Source organism: Mercenaria mercenaria, chromosome 1 (genome assembly GCF_021730395.1).
Source record: "Mercenaria mercenaria strain notata chromosome 1, MADL_Memer_1, whole genome shotgun sequence".
Taxonomy (NCBI): Eukaryota; Metazoa; Mollusca; class Bivalvia; order Venerida; family Veneridae; genus Mercenaria; species Mercenaria mercenaria.
This window is the reverse complement of record NC_069361.1, coordinates 88,379,242-88,401,444: the sequence shown is the minus strand read 5'-3', so window position 1 is coordinate 88,401,444 and position 22,203 is coordinate 88,379,242. Positions and strand designations below refer to the sequence as shown.

Genomic DNA, 22,203 nt, shown 5'->3' with positions numbered 1-22,203 from the left:
GGTTAAAACTTTCCAATACACTAATTTATAATTGCACAAATTTATGTTTCCACTTTCTCATGCAGCTCGTGTCTTACGTACACACCTTTTCAATAATAGGTTGTGCCTCATTATATATTATAATACAAAGGTCAACCATCGGGGTCAAGTTGCGTCCACTATACACCTTAAAGGACAAGGTCACACTTGGATATCAAATAATTGATGACATTTTTATTGTTCATTCACATTCTTTACAAAATTGAAAAAAAAAACTTGAGGTTTTTCTTACTTTGTACACTAGTCTTACTTTTCTGATGACACATGCAGCAAAAGAAAACTTAATTAAAGGTAAATTAGAACTCCTCAATAATTAGTAGATGTTTTTCACAAATAAGTAATTTGAATAACCTAAAGACAGTTAAATTAGCAGTAATTAAAGAGTTTTCACCGGGAAACTACAGTTAAAACTTGGTTCAAATTTTGTCTACAAAGTCAAAGAAAATAAATGCACTCAGTTACATGGCAACTGAAGACGTTCTCAAAATGAAAAGTCTGTTGGTTATAATTGTTATTATTATCGTCTGCATCTTTGCGCCTTGATCAATATGTCATTGGCTTAGTTTATGTGCTTGGAATAATACATAGTGTTGTATAACTGTGCACTTTATTGAATTTTTCTACATTTTGCTGGCACACAAGTTGACAGCTGGTTACTTTCTGTCTTGGTTTATTAAATTATGAAGGTGTTCAATAAGATAATCAACATTTTCTGTTGCCAAATTAAAAAATGCTTTCCATTGAAATAAAGTTAATACAAATGGTGAAAATGGCAACCAAGAGCTTGACTTTTGCAATAGGATGATTATTTGTGGTCAGTAAATGACAACTGTTGTGTTGGTGTTAATGTAACTCGCCAAATTTTAGTTATCTTGTATGACAGTGTGAAGTGTTTAATAACACCGAATCACCACAAACAGTATCGTAATTCACTCAAATAAAGCTGAAAGTAAACTGTGTCAGTGTGTAAACACTAAACTAGAAATACATATTCAAATCAATTCATCGATGGAAGTCAATTTCCCGTAGTTAATACATTACATGTCGTTCTTTTACCATAGATAACAAATAATTGTGTACAATATTCCAATTAATCCCATGGTTAATCAGCAGTTTCTTTATAAAACATTGGGTTTTTTTGCACTCGAACATGTTGACAATTTAACGAGAAGTGTCAAGACGTAACCGTGGCGCTAATTGGCTGAACACAATCAGCTCTGGTGTATCGGATAATTTGATTTGCTTTCACACTTCTCGGGGAAAATCTCGCAAGTACCTGAAGTAGGCAGAGCTTAAATTATGCTATCGGCATGTGTTTGTGTATCTGACACTCATTTTGACACCGTGCAAATTGTCAACAGTCTGGTTAGCAGTAATTAGCAAGTGCGGATATCAAAGAAAATCGGGCGACTTGCATTTCGCTTTGAGGTTAGATTTGAGCGAAGTTTGACGTTACAAAGCGCCTATTTCGCTCAAGTCGCCCACTTGCGATAGCCCTGATTAATTGTATAAGCTGGAATGTTGCATATGACATAAATCATGTGTCTTAAAACCGATGAAAAACAAAAACTGTTTGGGTTTTTTTTCTGTAAGAAATAGAATGAAGTTTGATAATTGTCCGTATTATGCAGGATGCACTGATCATTTTCTGATTCTGAACTAATGGACTATAATTTTTTGAATGAGGGATTTTAACCTTTAGCCTGCTGACAGCAACTGATCTTGCCTTTGTGACCAGTGCAGACCAAGATCAAGATCATGGTCAGCACTGTTTACTGTTCAGTCAGTAAATTTTCAGTGAATGCCCCTTTGAATATTAAATGGTATTGCCCAAATTGGACCAGTCCATTTTAGAAATTTAGCAGGGTAAAGGTTAAACAAAAACAAGTATAAAAACAAAGCTAAAAAAAAAACATTGCATGTTACAGGTGTCTACAGTTGGCAGCAGTGGTGAAGTACTGAAACAGAAAAAAACAATTTCTCCAAGACGATCCAGTAAGAGTAAGCACATGGAAAATGTGTCATGTCAGGTGTGTGGGGACATGGCTGCAGGCTTCTACTGTGGAGCTTTCATTTGTGAAGCTTGCAAGGTAATGGCTTGTTAATCATTTTTGATGAAGCTAAGAATTTCAGGTAGCAAGTTTACAGTTTCATTAGCCAGATATCAGATAGAAAAAAATATGTGATTTTCATCTTTTCCATCCTTTTTTTTACCTACATATTTGGCTGTACCACTCTTCTTCTGGCTGTGGAAATAAGCTGTATAAAATCTACCTTTAAGGCATAAAAGTCAGGTGAGCTACTTAGGACCATTATGGCTGTCTTGTTATGGTTTATCATATACTGTATAGCGGGTTATATTCGCGGAGGTTTAATTTTCGCTATATTCGCAGTCAACATAGCGCGCGAAATCTGAACACCGCGATGTTTTTGTTACCGCGAACATACACATTTCACCAAGGGACGGCCAATAACAGGATGATCTAGTGTTTATTATCTATTCTCTTTATCAGTAATTGCTTCGATCCTAAAAATGTAGAAATTATGCACATGATAAATAAAGGTGTGAAAAAGCATTGTATTGTTATATAGTGGTTATACTTTACAAAGTTTTGATAATTGCAGTTGCCTTTTCATCATTATTTAATTTTGTTGGATCCGGCAAAATTAATAAAGGCGGCTTTTTAATACCGCACTTCCCTTTATGTAGCCATTTTCCCATAATATCCGACATTTTCTTAGACTAGAATACACGTAGCACCAAGAACACAAGAACCAAATGTGACAAAAGTTACCAGCACAAACATGTTCATAAAAAAAATGGAATTTGTATGTGTACAACTTTTCATGTGTCATGAATCAGTCAAATAATAAGCTTAGCAGACGCGGTGAGATAATTTTATTTCTATTCATTTTCATTGTAATTGCTGTATTAAATATAAATACAGGGTTTGTATGAGTAGCTACTTGCAATGCATTTCGATATGTGATTAAATATTATTAAAGCAGTGGTGAGATTATTTCAATGCATAACAGAACTAAATTTCGCACATGTGTTGAATTATTACTAGTATTATACGCTATATGAGTCTCTATTCAGACGACAGCGACATACTTATTTGTGTGTTTGTTATTATTTGCATGTCTAGGAAGAGTGATCTCCCTTTCTTTTGTTTACAACCAAGGTTTATAATTCGCAGTCGAAATAGTTTCCGCGAAATCAAGACACTGTGAATTCAAAACTCTTAAAAGAAACACGAACATTTGGCACCGTGAATATATCCCACCATACAGTAATCTTTTTTTTTTTTTTAAGTTTTATAAGCTTCATCAAACTGCCTGCTTATTGATTTCTATATGTACTAATTTAAGGACACTGCCAATTTTATACAGGAATAATTGCAAAATGATGAATTATAGAATACTATACTCCTAACCTTACAAAATGTAATGTAAAAATACAAAAATAAAGCCCATTTAGATGCATCACATTTCCTTCCACTCATCTCCTGCACCAACTAGCCAGCTATTGACATATCTTGATGTATGTGTTTTGTTTTTAACTAGAATGATACTACTGCTCCAAATATAAAAACACCATAATCAGGGCCTCCTCTGCCATTCACCAGTGTAGTCAAAGGCTACAAATTCGAAGAACTGGCTACATATTTTTAGCTCACCTGAGCAATGCTCAGGTGAGTTTTTGTGATCGCTCGATGTCCGGCGTCTGTCTGTCGTCTGTCGTCTGTCTGTCGTCTGTCAACATTTAGCTTGTGTATGCGATAGAGGCTGTATTTTTCAACTGATCTTCATGAAATTTGGTCAGAGTGATTATCTTGATGAAATCTAGGCCAGGTTCGAAACTGGGTCATCTGGGGTCAAAAACTAGGTCATTAGGTCAAATCAAAGAAAAACCTTGTGTATGCGATAGAGGCCGTATTTTTCAATTAATCTTCATGAATTTTGGTCAGAATGATTACCTTGATGAAGTCTAGGCCAAGTTTGAAAATGGGTCATCTGGGAGCAAAAACTAGGTCACTAGGTCAAATCAAACAAAAACCTTGTGTATGCAATAGAGGCTGTATTTTTCAATTAATCTTCATGAATTTTCGTCAGAATGATTACCTTCATGAAATTTAGGTCGAGTTCAAATATGGGTCATCTGGGGTCAAAATCTAGGTCACTAGGTCAAATAAAAGGAAAACCTTATATACGTGATAGAGGCTGTATTTTTCAATTAATCTTCATGAATTTTCGTCAGAATGATTACCTTGGTGAAATCTAGGCCGAATTTGAAAATGGGTCATCTGGGATCAAAAACTAGGTCACTAGGTCAAATCAAAGAAAAACATTGTGTATGCGATAGAGGCTGTATTTTTCAATTAATCTTCATGAATTTTCGTCAGAATAATTATCTTGATAAAATCTAGGCAAATTTCGAAAATGGGTCATCTGGGGTCAAAAACTAGGTCACTAGGTCAAATCAAAGAAAAACATTGTGTATGTGATAGAGGCTGTATTTTTCAATTAATCTTCATGAATTTTGATCAGAATGATTGCCTTGATGAAATCTAGGTCAAATTTGAATATGGGTCATCTAGGGTCAAAACCTAGGTCACTAGGTCAAATCAAAGGAAAAACGTATATGCGATAGAGGCTGTATTTTTCAATTGATCTTCCTGAAATTAAGTCAAAATGATTACCTTAATGAAATCTAGGCCAAATTTGAAAAGGGGTCATCTTGTATCAAAAAGTAGGTCACTAGGTCAAATCAAAGAAAAACCTTGTGTATGCGATAGAGGCTGTATTTTTCAATTGATCTTCATGAAATTTGGTCAGAATGATAGCCTTGATGAAATCTAGGTCAAGTTCGAATATGGGTCATCTTGAGTCAAAAACTAGGTCACTAGGTCAAATCAAAGAAAATATTTACTTATATCCAATATTTTTGCTCCAATTTTAATGATAATTGGTCAGAATATTTTTTTCCATGAAATCACTAGGTCAAACATGTTTACTCTGTTTAATATGCTGTGTTATGGTGTGTTTCTCAGGTGAGCGACCTAGGGCCATCTTGGCCCTCTTGTTGTAAGTGGCGACAAGAATTCTATTAAAATGTGGCCAAATTTCAGCAATTCAGATTCAATTTGGCACTTTCTCTCAAAAAGTGGCTACAACTTTATAAGGCCTAGGGAAGGCGGGGTACTAACACTACAAATGGACTTTGTCTTTCTGTATGTAACTGATACTTTTTGTTATATCAGTACTCTCCCATCTGTGGAAATTAGTTGTAAAAAATTTAACTGTCAGGCATAAAAAAAAATTTAAGGATAAAATTACTGTATATTTTTATGGTTTGTCATGCTAATTAAAGTTTATTTGACAGCGGTTAACCAGATTGAGGTCAGGTAATGGATTTGTTCGAAACTTAAACGTCTGGTCATATACACTTATTGGTGCTCACTAAGAGCTTAAAACGAGTTTGAAATTTTGTGGTGATGTTTTTAAAATTTTCCTATCCTGGTTGCCACTCAAGTTTTTTTGTTTGTTTATTTTGGGTTTAACACTGTTCAGCAACAGAATTTCAGTTATGTAATAGTGGGCCATTAACCTAACCAGTGTTCCTGGATTCTGTACCAGCAGTACAAACCTGTTCTCCACAAAGCAACTTTCCAATAGAAAATAATAGTTTAGTTATTGCAGTCTTAACTGTATATTCCTTAACAAGGTCAGTTTCAGTATGCATATAGATAATCAAGATCACTTTCACAATGTATAATCGTAAACAATGTCATTTTCAACATGTGTATATAGACACACATTAATGTCTAAACACTTAAATTGTACATACATGTAATTGATTTCCTAGTTTCAAACAAGTGAAGTGGATCTAGGTGAAAGATGAATGAATATTTACCAAATTCAATTTATATTTTACAGAAGTTTTACATGAGAGCATACAAACAAGACAAGTTGAAGTATGTATGCTTACGAGACAAGAAATGTATGATAACAAAGGAAAGTCGAGTACAGTGTCAGTACTGCAGATTCCAGAAATGTGTCACTCTCAACATGTATATACCTAAACAAGGTTAGTCTCAACATGTATATACCTAAACAAGGCTAATGTCAACATATGTATACCTAAACAAGATCAGTCTCAACATCTATATACCTAAACAAGGTCAGTCTCAACATGTATATACCTAAACAAGAGTTTCAACATGTATATACCTAATAAAGGTTAGTCTCATTATGTATATACCTAAACAAGGTTAGTCTTAACATGTATGAGAGCATACAAACAAGACAAGTTGAAGTATGTATGCTTACAAGACAAGAAATGTATGATAACAAAAGAAAGTTGAGTACAGTGTCAGTACTGCAGATTCCAGAAATTTGTCAGTCTCAACATGTATATACCTAAACAAGGCTAGTATCAACATGTATATACCTAAACAAGATCATTTTCAATATGTATATACCTAAACAAGGCTAATATCAATATATGTGTACATAAACAAGATCAGTCTCAACATGTATATACCTAAACAAGGTCAGTCTCAACATGGATATACCTAAACAAGGCTAGTATCAACATGTATATACCTAAACAAGATCAGTTTCAACATGTATATACCTAAACAAGGCTAATATCAATATATGTGTACATTAACAAGATCAGTCTCAACATGTATATACCTAAACAAGGTCAGTCTCAACATGGATATACCGAAACAAGATGAGTCTCAACATGTATATACCTAATAAAGGTTAGTCTCAACATGTGTATACCTAAACAAGGCTAATGTCAACATATGTATACCTAAACAAGATCAGTCTCAACATGTATATACCTAAACAAGGTGAGTTTCAACATGTATATACCTAATAAAGGTTAGTCTCATTATGTATATACCTAAATTAGGTTAGTCTTATCATGTATGAGAGCATACAAACAAGACAAGTTGAAGTATGTATGCTTACAAGACAAGAAATGTATGATAACAAAAGAAAGTCGAGTACATTGTCAGTACTGCAGATTCCAGAAATTTGTCAGTCTCAACATGTATATTCCTAAACAAGGCTAGTATCAACATGTATATACCTAAACAAGATCAGTTTCAACATGTATATACCTAAACAAGGCTAATGTCAATATATGTGTACATAAACAAGATCAGTCTCAACATGTATATACCTAAACAAGGTCTGTCTCAACATGTATATACCTAAACAAGGTTAGTCTCAACATGTATATACCTAAACAAGTCTAATGTCAACATATGTATACCTAAACAAGATGGCTTTCAACATGTATATACTTAAACAAGATCAGTATCGACATGTATATACCTAAACAAGGTCAGTATCAACATGTATATACTTAAACAAGGTTAGTCTCAACATGTGTATGCCTAAACAAGGTTAGTCTCAGCCTGTATATACCTAAACACGATCAGTCTCAACATGTATATACCTAAACAAGGTTAGTTGCAACATGTGTATACCTAAACAAGGTTAGTCTCAACATGTATACACCTAAACATCTGTTACATAAATAGGGTTTTTATTCCATTTTCTGGCCGTCTGGAGTAGCATCTCTGACATGGTTTGAAGGATTTCTTTAAACATTGTAATAATGTTAATTGTAATAAGGCAATGTGGGTCTGAAAGATTCATTGAAATTGTTTCAGGAACACATGAGTTATGGCCCTTAGTACTTATATAATGTTTACTACCGTCATTGTATGCGTATAGGTCGCATTCATGTATAAGACGCAGCGAAAGAATATCTACAGATTTCTGGAAAAATGCTTATACCCCTGTATTGGTCGTAGAGAAAAAAGGAATTTCAAAAACATGTAAATTTGTAAGGAAATGCGATTTCCCCGGCATCGGTTGGCCATTGTTTCGGCAACCGTAATTTTATCAAAGTTGTTAAAAAAAATTATTAAAATTGCGAGGTGAGATACTACTATGCCTGTTTCTCGTCGATTCGAGCTTTCTCATCGATTCGAGCCCTTGTGTTTTAGTAAAATTCATGTTCATAGAGCATGTTTTTCCATCAGAAACTTGTGTCATTTACATTTTAAAATTCCTTGGAAAATATTAGTCATGAAACCACTGAAAAAATGAGTAAATACCTGTTTTAATATTTTTGCATAAAAAATTGCTGATTTCAAAAGGAAATTACATAGTGGGTAATATTGTGAGCCCAAATTTCAAATTAAAAGTGTCCTGAGCATATTTCGACTGTTGTAACGAGTGAACAAGAAGTCAATCTTGATAGAAATTTGCTTTATGGAAATAGAATATGCAAACATTAACACTTAATAACCTTCCAAACAAAGGGCTCGAATCGATGAGAAAGTTTTAAAATGATGTGGAGTTTGACCTCCTTCAGTCTCGTGCAAAAAAATACATATAAAAGATGATAAAATTGTAATTCTTATTGCCCATTGTTAAATGCAAATATTTTTTAAACAAAAAACAAAAATTATTTAAGTAAACAGGTTTACAAAAATATGCACAACCCTAAAAGATTTAAGAGGCTCGAATCAAGGAGAAAGCAGCATAAATGCCAGTTTCAGTGGAATTTATTTCGAATACACAGGTATTTAAAGTTTTTGTCCAAACTATTTCAAACTTCTCAACACCTTTTCAATCTCATCACTTTCTCAAACATCTCCTAATTATCGACTCATGTGTTGCGGCAACTTGTAATTACAATTGGTTTGTTGTACTTGCAGAATGTGTGAAAACACCAACCTGGGAAAGTTTTACACAGGTTTTGCTAAAAGCTTAATGATGAGTTATAGAACTGCGTTGTAAAATATATTTTAATGAAAAACAGCATTTCTTTAAAGCTTTTACAGGAGCTCTTACTTTTACATTTTATACAAAATTCATTTAAGACGATTGGTTCCGATACCGGTTTTTACCTATGCCCGAGTCATAGGTAGTCACTCCCCTTCTCTTCAATGTAAAGGTACGCTGTGTAAACAAAGATCAATTTTCTTAATTTTTTGAGCCGGGGAAAAAATGAGGTCTTGTCCTATACCCATATATAGGTCGCATCAGTCCTTCCTGACCAGAATCTCGGTAAAAATGGTGTGACCTATACCCGTACGATGACGGTATATAGGGTATTTCTTTGCCAATTTAATAGCATATTAAGGTGCATTTTTGCTATGGGATAGTGTAACCAAGCTTAGTACATATATAGCTTTCTTTGAAACTGACGTACAGGATGAATTTTTGTCACTGGGGTCAAGGTCAAGGTCACTGTGACTAAAAATAGAATATTGTTTCTGCTCAATTACTTCAGTAAGGAATAGGGTATTGCTGCCAAACTTGGAATCTTTGAAGTTTGCATATAGGCCATGGTTTGAGATGTATTTTAGATTGCTTTCAAGATAATTTCTGCTAAAAATAGAAAAATGGTAACTTCTGTTAGGAATGAGGTAAGCAGACCAAACCTGGTAAACAGGTAGCTTTCAAAGGGACCAGTTTCATATTGTTTCATATGGGGTAGCTTGGATCAAGATCATTGTTACTAAATGTAGAAACATGGTTTTTGATCAATAATTTAAGAATGAATAAGTAGTGTTCAAAGAGACTGAAATTCAATTGCATTTAAGTGGTTTTTAGGCAGAGAATACTTTTTCAAGAGTGAAACCTTTTATTCCGTTTGGCGGGGGATACCAATTCACAGAATTTGGTTGATGATTTTAGAAAGTTTCCTGTTAACTGAAGGATATGCTGGTCAAGATTTACTTCCACTGTCCTACAGAAACAAAAATACTTATGTAACTGTGGCTCTAAATTGATATTATTTGCAAAAAAAAATGAAATGAAAATCTTGAGTCAAAAAAATGTTTTCATTCCTTATCAATACAACAAAAAAAAAAAACCTCACTGACCAGAACAGTCTAATCAGGTGGAATATAATATGTTTGCCATGCATATTTTGAGGCAAATGCCACTAGTTTGAAAAATGATTGTCAAATTGAACAGAAAGGAATAATAGGTTGATTTATGTATTTTTCAAGGAATTATTGGAAATGAAGAGTGTATTATATCTGATATTTTCACAGTAAAGTTTAAATGAAATATGAAATAAAAAGAAAATCTGTTTGTTTTTCATGTACGATCAAAATATTTAGCACTCTCTGATGACGTTTGTGACATGTGACATTTTTACTTGTGTTTAGCAATTCGTGAAGATAGCACATTTGATCTTGAGGTAAAAGATATTTTGATCTGACACAGAAGTAAAAATATTCTATTGCTCTCCCTGTATATAGGGATGCATATTTATAGATATAACTAATGTGGTGGAGCAGTCTGAAAATGATTTTATCTTGTAGGAGAAAGTGAAATGAGCAAGGACATGCAGATGTCGGACATTCCGTGTCGAGTGTGCTCTGCACCATCTTCAGGATTCCACTTTGGAGCTATAACCTGTGAGGGCTGCAAGGTAAATTCATACCTACAGTTGACCTTTGGCTCTCATATTTCACAGAATCAGTGTTATGTTTCCTGTCTCTATGTTGCTCACCTGCTTTCTTTTCATTCACAGTAGAGTGGGATGGCATGTAGGAATGCTATTGTGTCAAGTAACACACAGGCTTATGTTGAAATTGTAAAGTGACAACTCGGACAGACAGAGAAAAAACCTTTTCATTCTTTTATCAAGTCTATGCATATATTCACAACAGTGATCAGTATGTTGCTTTCAGTTAACAATAGTGTGCTTAATTGTTAAGTGGGAGGGGTGGTCTAGTGGTTACTGTGTTGGTAGCTTAACAAGTGGGTCGTGAGTTGAGTCCCTCTAGGGACACATTTATACTTTATATGACTACAGTACTGGTTTTTCTTGGAATTGGACTCAAGTCTGGTTCCAGTTATCTTGAAGCTTTCATCACAATCAAGCTAAAATAGATTAGAGTAAACTGAATGCTTTAAAAAAGGCAGTATGCAACAAAACCTACAGATTTGTAATGATGTCAAACTGTCAGAAAACTATATCACAAGTTGATATCATTGACGTAATGTTCTATTATACCAGTATATAAAAAAAGAACAGTTATAGGTCAAAAAATATTACACAGTAAATATATGACTAGCCTACAGATAACTATTTTTTTTCTTTTTTGCAAATATGGAACATGAAAATGTTTGTTATTTAACATTAGATTTTTTCTTTTTGACCAAGGTTTCCAAGAATTTCTGATTGGTAGATTAGCAGAAGGCTTTTGGATATTTGGTAGATTAGCAAAAGGCTTTTGGATATTTCGAGAATCCTCTTCTAATTTAAGTTGTCTTTATATGTTGATTTCAGGGCTTTTTCCGACGTATGGCGAAGGAGAGAGAACCTGAAAAATACCAGTGCAATAAGAAAGGCCGCTGTGAAATAAACATGGTAACGAGAAATCTTTGTAAAGCTTGTCGTTACAGATCTTGTAGGGAGGCAGGCATGTCAGTAGAAGGTTAGTTTATTCTTAGTGTTATGTCTCCCACACCACTGTGGTGGGAGATGTACTGATTTACTCCTGTCTGTGCGTGTCCGTCTGTCACACATCTTGTCCGCTCTCTAAATGGAACATTTCTCATCCGATCTTCACCAAACTTGGACAAAATGTGTTTGCCAGTAAGTCCTCGGCCAAGTTCTATAACTAGCCAAATCGGCCCTGGCACTTTGGAATTACGGCCCTTGAATTACCGAAAATCGCTGAGGTCTTGGGGTCATAAATGATTCATATACTGTTAATCATGTGAATAGTAGTTTATGAGTCATTTATGCCCCAAGACCTAATCATGTCAGATGGTTAGGCAGTTGAGGTCTTGGTGCATGGTTGACTCATATACTACTATTCGGATGATTAGGCAGTTGTAGGAAACATGTGCTCTTCTCAAGAGCAGCTCTAGTTTTTTTGCTCTTTAACAAGTAAACCTTTAATTCAGCAAGGAAATTTTCTTGGCTTTCAGTCCTTTATGCCTGAGTGGTTTAAATCACTTACTTTGAATCATATGCCCATAATCTAGTATTTTAGAAAAGTACACAGTACTCTTTAGTACGAGTGCCAATATTTTTGGTGAGTACTGAAAAAAATGGTACTTGTACTCGTAATACTCAAGTACTGAAGTACTCAACCCAACCCTGGCAGTCATCTGGTAAACCTTCCAACTGGCTTGTGGAAATGCGGTGGCACTATCACTGAACACACTCATACCTGAAATAAACCCTCCAGATCACCAGTTGTCTTTCTTGACAAGCACTATAGTCAAAGTCACCATGTGACTTTAAACCGAATGATCCCAAATCATGAATTTGAACCCGACTCCCCCCTGAGTAATGAAGATTTTGCAGAAGGCATTTGTCTAAGGTCACATGGGTCACCATTGCTTTGTGACATTGTCATATTTTGTTTTGGAGACCTGGTTTGTTCTGGTGTAAATCTTGCAAATACTTGGATCTATCCTTTAATATTACTGTAGTCAACACGATTATTGATTATTACAGATAACAAAATATCTGTACAAAGGTGTTGAGAAGTTTTTTTATGGAAGGTTAAAAAATACATACAAGAAACTTGTCAGTTTTAAGTTTCTTTTAAACAGTTGTTATTTTTTCATGTTTAAAAAGTTATTTTTGTTTTCCTTTTTCCAAAAGGTAGCAGAATTGGTCGCCAGCCAAACTCTGTGAAACATGCTATTTCCATGGAGTTAAAGCAAGTGAAACCAGAGGGTGAGTCAGATGTCGTAACAAAGATAAAAGAAGAACCGATAGATGAATCAAGCATTGACTTTCTCAAAGACAGTGATAAATCTGAGAGCTTCTCATTTTGGGATGAGAAATCAGATAATTCTGTCAATCAGACTTTGAATAATCAAAGCGCATTATGTGACAATCAAGTAATAAGTTCAGCAAACATGAATGTGAAGGAGCCTTCTTTAGATACACATACAAGTGTTGGTCATGTGTCACCTTCAGTTTCAAATAATGTTTCATGGTCGTCGAGTATTAACAATGTGAATAGAATACCTCCAACATCTCCAATAAATGGAACGTTGCCGAAGCCGAGCCAAACACATATGTCTGTAGGAAATACCATACACACAAAGGCAGACCCACAGTCATATAATGGGAAACAGATGACAAACCAACAAAACCATGTGTCAGTGGGAGGTCATATCCAGAGACATATGCTTCCTCCACCTCAAATGTCTGCCGGAGACTTAAACAGGGGTCAGTCCAATGGACCATCAGGAAATTCACTGGTGTTTACACCCAGTCCTGTGACACAGTTCTTTTCAACTGCACCCAGAAATGAAAATAAACAGTACGTTAGCTCAAATCAACAGCCCAGGGATAACCAAGCAAACCATAAAGTGCCAGCCCCAATTGATACCACACAAAACATCAACCAGGCCTCAGCTACACCTCAGCCTATCCTATACTCCCCAACCAGCACAACTGCCCCACATGGCAATAATGAAGGAATGGGACAAGGTTCTTTCCAGAACATGACAGAGTTCATCAGTAAGATTATAGAAGCTGGGAAATGTCTGCAGTTACTGAACTATAGGGTAAGGCTTCTACACTTACCACTTCCATATGAAGGCCTCTTTATAGTGCATTTATACACTGAAAATGCAAACTGATTAGGTCCTTAGTAAATTACCTCTTGATATTCTCAGATTACAAACAAAAAATCAGTCTTCCTAGCATTGTTGCTGCAGATATGTTGCTCTGTATAGAGGTAAGAAAATCCTTGAAAAGTTGCCCTCTTCAAAAGAAAAGATCTAAGGGCTGAAATGAACGTATAAGTTGAATCTATGGCTTGCACAACATTAAGAAGTTCATTGTACATTAAATTGTCTGTTTCATCATGAAAAAAAGAAACATTTCTGAAATAAGCTGTGGAACAACATTTCTCAAATAACTCTGAAATGGATGTGTACAAAATCTTGCACACTAGTAGTATATGCCTAGAATTTGAGTGTTCTTTAAAGATGGGTATACTACAGTATGTTGTAAAAACTGGAGAATGCTAACAATGACCAAACTTTATAGGATGGTTACCTGTGGTCAGTAGATGATCCATATCATTTTTAGGGGCTAGTAGGTCAAATGTCAAGGTTTCATTGACTTTGAGACTGAAAATTGTTTCAGTTCAATAAGTAAAGAATGTTTTGGCCTACAGTTGTCAAACCTATGTTCAGTAGATGACCCTTGTTTTTTAGGGATTAGTAAGTCAAAGGTCATGGTCACAGTGACCTTGAGATTGAAAACAGTTTCTGCTCAATAAGTAAATAATGTTTTTTTTACTGTTGTCAAACTACATTGGGTGATTGCCTGTTGTCAGAAGATAACCCTTAGTCAATAGGTCAAAGGTCAATATCACAATGAACTTGAGACTGAAAGCAGTTTCTGATCAGTAGCTAAGGAATGCTTTTGCTAACTGTTGTCTAACATCAAAAGATGATTGCTTATGGTCAGTAATTGACCTCTGGTCACAGTGACCTTGAGACTGAAAATGGTTTCCGTTCAGTAACTTTAGAATCCTTTGGCATACTTCCTACAAACTTCTTGTAATGATTGCCTTTGGTCTGCAGATGACTGCTATTGTTGTGGGCTTTAGAAGATCAAAGGTTGAAGTCACAACTACTTGTAGACTCGTTGCATTTCAATCTCTATTACTAAGAAAGCTCTGGCCCACAGCTCATAATCTTCATAGGATGATTGCCTGTTATCAGTAGATGACCTTTCTTGTGATTAAAGGACAAGGTCAGAGTAATCTCAGGACTGAAATTGGGGCAGGCCTTTATTGGGGCATACGTATTTTACAAACAGCTCTATTTTCAACAAAGTTTCATAGTTCCATACATGTGAAAGTTGTATTTGTTATTTTTCACAGAAATGATCGGATACATTTATCTGTAATGTTTCACTAATTCATTGAAAAACATGCAATAATATATATGTGGAATGAAACATTGTTATCTGCATATTTCAGGTTTTTGATACAGACGTGAATCCAACAACGTCTATGAATGTTGATGACATCAAAGCATTGTTCAAAAGTAAATACATGGATCCTAAGGTAAACTGTCACAGTATTTCTTTACAGGTATTTTATGTAATACAACAAATAATTTTGTAGATTTGTTTTACCTTGTGTGCTTTTCTCTTGATATTTGTATGACTTGACAAAGTTGGATAGCACATTGCTCTAACAGCTTAACCTTTAGCCTGCTGGCGGCAAGTGATCCTGCCTTTGCGACCAGTGCAGACCAAGACCACTGTTTGCTATTCAGTCAGTAAATTTTCAGTGAACACCCCTTTGAATAATAAGTGGTGCTGCCCAAATTGAATGATGGACCAGTCCATTTTAGAAATCTAGCAGGGTAAAGGTTAAGAATCTGTGAAATCTGTCTTCTGATGACTCACTTTAATGTGTCTGTCTAGTTGATGTTGAATTTCATAATGAGCCATATGGAGAATGTTATTTTATTTCATGTTTTCTATGATTTCATTTTCGTTTGACAGGCTGGTAATCATATCACATCCAAGGTGGACATGTCAGTGTTTTCATCTCGGGAATCAACCTGGAATTACATGATGACCAATTTCCATCATAATACCTACATCACCATTAGGTTTGCCAAACTTGTACCAGGTATATAAACTATTGCTTTTATCAAATTATTTTACTCTGTGTGCATGAATTACTTCATAAAGAACAGCTTTGTTTTCATCATATAGTATAGATAGTGGTTTCAACTACCTTTTGAAAATACCAACACAGAGTGAAAACAAGTATAATAGAAGTATTTTCTTGTGCAGTAGAAAACATTTCAAAAGGGCCAAAGTGCTAAAATTCAGTGTTTTCATACTGGCATGTTACACAGAGCTGTAGCTTTTCATTTAATAGAGCAGCAGGCCTGAAACTAGGGCAGAAACTTAATGGGAAACATGGGTGCCTGAAAAACTGTGAAATGTAGGAGTATTTTACAGTGCATCCAGTTTTTCTTTGGTCAAGCAACAAAAATATACAAGAACTTGGCATTCTTTACAAGGCAAAAAAATCAAGTAAATTACAGGTGGAATGATATATGTCTATAATGATGATATAATAGTAGGATACCTGGTCGTGTGAATTTTATATGTGATCATATACACACATTTATAATTTCAGGATTTAAGACATTGAGTTTGAATGATCAGGTGAAGTTAATCCAGTCATCTATCTACCCAATAGAACTGCTCAATATGTCCAAGGTATATGACCCGACAACAAAGAAGTACAACTACTTCACTTACACTAAGGAGGAGGAAAATATTATGATGGAACAGTTTCCCATGTTGAGAGTTTTTCAGGTAAAATTTTATCAAGATTGGTAACATTTCTTTAGCTAACTTTTAGGTTTCTCAGGCCTGGGATTTTTCAGGACTTGTCCTTATTTTAGGGCTTTGGCTGCCAGAATTTCCCCATATAATTCAATTGAAAAAGAATATTTCAGGCTTTAGAATGTAGATTTTCAAGCCTTTTCCTCTTCGGGAGATTGGAGTTTGATCCCTGTATGTAGGAGTGGTGTCATACCAAGGACTATAAAATGGGTTCTAATAGCTTTCTCGCTTAGTGTTCAGAACTAAGTGGATAGTTCTAGAATTGGTCAGCCCTATACAGGACATACTATCATGATTCTGTATTACGAACGTTTTAATAGGAATAAACACTTTCGTTAAAATTTAAATGAGCCGCACCATGAGAAAACCAACACAGTGCATTTGCGACCAGCATGGATCCAGACCAGCCTGCGCATCCACGCAATCTGGTCAAGATCCATACTGCTCGCTTTCAAACCCTATTGCAATTAGAGAAACAGCGAACAGCATGGATCAGTGCAGTCTGGTCTGGATCCATGCAGGTCGCAAATGCTGTGTTGGTTTTCTCATAGTGCGGCTCATTTATACTGATGATATTTTATTTCAGGAACATTTTCTACATGTTGGTGAGATGGTGACATCTTTCAATTTTACGGATGAGGAATTCGCAATATTGTCAGCATTACTACTGTTTCCAGCTGAAGCTAATGGTCTCGAAAATCCAAAGGCTGTTGAACAATTGCAAAATCAGATTTCTGCTGCATTACAGGCTTATGAAGAAAGTAAGATTTTTTTCACCGCCAAAAATATTGGGGTGGGGGGCACTTAGAGACTTTTAAAGACTTTGTAGTTATGTATATCTGTAAAAAAAAAAGCTTGGCAGTGATATTATTATGCCCCCCTTCGAAGAAGGTGGGGTATATTGTTTTGCAGATGTCGGTCGGTCGATCCGTAGACCAATTGGTTTCCGGATGGTAACTCAAGAACGCTTGAGCCTAGGATCATGAAAGTTGATAGGGAGGTTGTTCATGACCAGCAGATGACCCCTATTGATTTTGAGGAAAAGTTAAATGGTTTCCGGATTATAACTCAAGAACGCTTGGGCCTAGGATCATGAAAGTTGATAGGAAGGTTGGTCATGACCAGTAGATGACCCCTATTGATTTTAAGGTTAGTTGGTCAGAGGTCAAGGTCACAGTGACCTTCAACAATTAAACGGTTTCCGGATGATAACTCAAGAACGCTTGGGCCTAGGATCATGGAAGTTGATAGGGAGGTTGGCCATGACCAGCAGATGACCCCTATTGATTTTGAGGTCAGTAGGTCGTACATCAAGGTCATAGTGTTAAACGGTTTCCAGATGATAACTGAAGAACGCTTGGACATAGGATCATGAAAGTTGATAGGAAGGATGGTCATGGCCAGCTGATGACTCCTATTGATTTTGAGGTCAGTCTGCCAAAGGTCAAGAACACAGTGACCCAGAACAATTACACAGTTTCCGGACTATAACTTGCGAATGCTTGGGCCTAGGATTTCGAAACTTGATAGCGATGTTGATCATGACCAGCAGATGAGCCCTATGGATTTTGAGGTCAGTAGGTCAAAGGTCAAAATCACATTGACCCAGAACATAAGAACTTTTTTTTGCCAGATAACTGGAGAATGCTTTGGTCTAAGATCACATTTGATACAGAGTTTACTTATGATTGGTCAATGACCCATAATTATTTATTTGAGGTCAGTACGTCAAACATCCAGTGGGAAGTGACCAAATAATTTCTGTTCCTTGTGCAATTACTGAATGCATCAAGGGGGGCATTTCGTGTTCGACGAGCTCTTGTTAAAACTTAGTGATTTTTAACTTGATTATATGAAGTATATGGAGAGCTGACCTACTCGCCTAGGTGTCCTTCAGCGTCTACATCTTGGTTAAAGTTTTGATGCCCTTTCCTTTTTAACCAGGTTTTCAACGAAAACCTGAGTTATTAGATTGGGGTAGATGTCGGTCGGGCGGGCGGGCGGGCGGCGGCGGGGGCGGCGGCGGCGGCGTCAAACTGGTGTTTCCGGTCAATAACTTTTGTTTCGGTAAAGATATTTGAATAAAACTTGGTACGTATGTAGCTTATATCAAGACAAAGGCTGGAATTGATTTTGGGGTTTCTGGGGTCAAGGTCAAGGTCACTGTTACTTAAAATAGAAAAAGGGTTTCCGGTCAATAACTTTTGTTTCGGTAAAGATATTTGAATAAAACTTGGTATGTATGTAGCTTATATCAAGACAAAGGCTGGGATTGATTTTGGGGTTTCTGGGGTCAAGGTCAAGGTCACTGTTACTTAAAATAGAAAAAGGGTTTCCGGTCAATAACTTAACTTAGGAATGAGCTATCATGATGAGACTTGGTGTATAGAAAACTTATATAAAGTTGTAGCTTGGGATTGATTTTGGGGTTTCTGGGATCAAGGTCAAGGTCATTGTTACTAAAAATAGGGTTAGGGTTAGATTAGGGTTAGGGTTAGCATATCTTCTACATGCATGGAGGGATTTTGATGAAAGTTGGCACAATTGCTCACCATCATGAGACAGAGTGTCATGCGCAAGAACCAGGTCCCTAGGTCTAAGGTCAAGGTCACACTAAGAGGTCAAAAGATACAAGAATGAAAACTTTGTCCGGAGCATATCTTCTTCATGCAAAGAGGGATTTTGATGTAACTTGGCACAATTATACACCATCATGAGACTAAGTGTCTTGCGCAGTTCCCTTCTTTAGAATTACTTCCCTTTGTTGTTACTATAAATAGCTTATATTGTAACTTTTTCATTACTAGACGTAGGGAAAAATCGAGACCACTTTTCTGTAGTACAACATGCATGTTACATCCAATTTTGAGGTGTATTTTGACCAATCTCTACCTGGTAAGGATTTCTGTGTGGACTTACAATTTTTTTTTTTTTTTTTTTTTTTTTTTTAAGATTAACTTCCCTTAGTTGTTACTATAAATAACTTATATTGTAACTTTTTAGCTCATCTGATTTTTTGAAAAAAAATGATGATTTATTGTCATCACTTGAGCGGTTGTCGGCGTCGGCGTCGGCGTCGGCGTTGCCTGGTTAAGTTTTATGTTTAGGTCAGCTTTTCTCCTAAACTATCAAAGCTATTGCTTTGAAACTTGGAATACTTGTTCACCATCATAAGCTGACCCTGTATAGCAAGAAACATAACTCCATCTTGCTTTTTGCAAGATTTATGGCCCCTTTTGTACTTAGAAAATATCAGATTTCTTGGTTAAGTTTTATGTTTAGGTCAACTTTTCTCCCAAACTGTCAAAGCTATTGCTTTGAAACTTGGAATACTTGTTCACCATCATAAGCTGACCCTGTACAGCAAGAAACATAACTCCATCTTGCTTTTTGCAAGATTTATTGCCCCTTTTGGACTTAGAAAGTCAGTTTTCTTGGTTAAGTTTTATGTTTAGGTCAGCTTTTATCCTAAACTATCAAAGCTATTGCTTTAAAACTTGCAACACTTGTTCACCATCATAAGTTGACCCTGTACAGCAAGAAACATAACTCCATCCTGCTTTTTGCAAGATTTATGGCCCCTTTTGGACTTAGAAAATATCAGATTTCTTGGTTAAGTTTTATGTTTAGGTCAACTTTTTCTCTTAAACTATCAAACCTATTGCTTTGAAACTTGCAACACTTGTTCACCATCATAAGCTGACCCTGTACAGCAAGCAGCGTAACTCCATCCTGATTTTTGCAATAATTATTGCCCCTTTTGGACTTAGAAAATCATTTTCTTGGTTGAGTATTATGTTTAAGTCAACTTTTCTCATAAACTATCAAAGCTATTGCTTTAGAACTTGCAACAGTTTTTCACCATCATAAGTGGACGCTGTACATCAAGAAACATAACTCTATCCTGCTTTTTGCAAGAATGATGGCCCTTTTTAGACTTAGAAAATCATGGGTAGGACAATATTTCTATTACACAAAAAAAAATCAGATGAGCGTCAGCACCCGCAAGGCGGTGCTCTTGTTTATAATTGACCGTAGGGAAAAACCAAGACCACTTTTCTGTGGTACAACATAGTTGTTACTTTCTAATTTTAGGTGTATTTTAAGGTATCTCTACCTGGTAAGGAGTTTTTTTGTGGACTTAGAAAAACAAAAGTATTACAATGATTACTAAACAACCACAAAATTAAAATTACATCTGCAAATACAGGTGCTAGAGTAAAGAAATTTGCTGTGACGGGCGTATATTGTGACATTCTGGCACTCTTGTTTATTCTTATGAAAAGTGTTGAAAACCTGGTTTCGTGGCATTGCCGCATTTCTTGTTTCCTCTTTATCTCTGTAATTACTGGATGGATTTGCTTCAAACTTAAAATAGTTATTCCTCATTATCACCCACATCAACTGGTACAAGGGCCATAACTCTTTCACCAATATTTTATGAATTATCCTCCTTTTTTACTTAGAATTTCAGGTTAAAGTTTTGATGCACTTTCACTCTATCTCATGTATTACTGAATAGCTTTGATTCAAACTTAAAATACTGTTTCACACCATCACTCACTTAGGCCAGAGTTTTTTTATTTTTCGTTTTACGGGAGCGCCGGTCCTAAATATTGCAAAAGTGGAATAAAATTAAAATTCATTTTCCCGAGTTTTATTTTATTTTTTCCGCCGGTCGGTTGTTTACAGCCCCAAAGAAAATAAAATTAGTGTATTTTCATCTGGACGTAATTTCACAGGAAGGGAGTTTAACGCGTGCAAAATATCGTGTTTTGCCGTACATTTATCGGCATTAACAGGGTGTAAGATTCCACTCGCCTGCTCGCATTGGCGAGTTAAGTCTGAGTAGGACGAGTGGACCTCGCTGTGTACTCGACCGATCGGGCGAGTGTTTTTTTTACGTCGTTACTTTACCAAAATTCAGAAATTACATCTACAAAACGTCAACAAACTTTGAGATGGTTCAGTCGCTACCTGGATTGACTGGAATTTACCCGCGAATCGTAAAGATATCAAAACGTCATGCCGGTAATTTTCCATTCCACAAGCACGTGTAACCTATCGTAACATCTAATTTACATCGACACGTACACAAAAACCGTGCGTAGTGCATTCATTTTTAGCTCATATGATTTTTTGAAAAAAAAAATGATGAGTTATTGTCATCACTTGAGCGGTTGTCGGCGTCTGCGTCGGCGTTGCCTGGTTAAGTTTTATGTTTAGGTCAGCTTTTCTCCTAAACTATCAAAGCTATTGCTTTGAAACTTGGAATACTTGTTCACCATCATAAGCTGACCCTGTATAGCAAGAAACATAACTCCATCTTGATTTTTGCAAGATTTATGGCCCCTTTTGTACTTAGAAAATATCAGATTTCTTGGTTAAGTTTTATGTTTAGGTCAACTTTTCTCCTAAACTATCAAAGCTATTGCTTTGAAACTTGGAATACTTGTTCACCATCATAAGCAGACCCTGTACATCAAGAAACATAACTCCATCTTGCTTTTTTCAAGAATTATTGCCCCTTTTGGACTTAGAAAATCAGTTTTCTTGGTTAAGTTTTATGTTTAGGTCAGCTTTTCTCCTAAACTGTCAAAGCTATTGCTTTAAAACTTGCAACACTTGTTCACCATCATAAGTTGACCCTGTACAGCAAGAAACATGACTCCATCCTGATTTTTGCAAGATTTATTGCCCCTTTTGGACTTAGAAAATATCAGATTTCTTGGTTAAGTTTTATG

General features: G+C 35.8%; 1 protein-coding gene across 2 annotated transcripts in view; it reads left to right on the top strand.

Annotated features, from left to right (window-relative positions):
* Nucleotides 1-22,203, top strand: part of LOC123531312 (uncharacterized) — a 61,483-nt gene that overhangs the window by 22,767 nt on the left and 16,513 nt on the right. For both annotated transcript variants that reach the window (XM_045312163.2, XM_045312170.2), the window contains exons 3-11: nt 1,968-2,129; nt 5,980-6,130; nt 10,413-10,522; nt 11,387-11,534; nt 12,719-13,635; nt 15,066-15,152; nt 15,599-15,728; nt 16,248-16,429; nt 17,046-17,220. In XM_045312163.2, the coding sequence (XP_045168098.2) occupies nt 1,968-2,129; nt 5,980-6,130; nt 10,413-10,522; nt 11,387-11,534; nt 12,719-13,635; nt 15,066-15,152; nt 15,599-15,728; nt 16,248-16,429; nt 17,046-17,220 (2,062 nt within the window). The remainder of the gene's footprint in view (nt 1-1,967; nt 2,130-5,979; nt 6,131-10,412; nt 10,523-11,386; nt 11,535-12,718; nt 13,636-15,065; nt 15,153-15,598; nt 15,729-16,247; nt 16,430-17,045; nt 17,221-22,203) is intronic.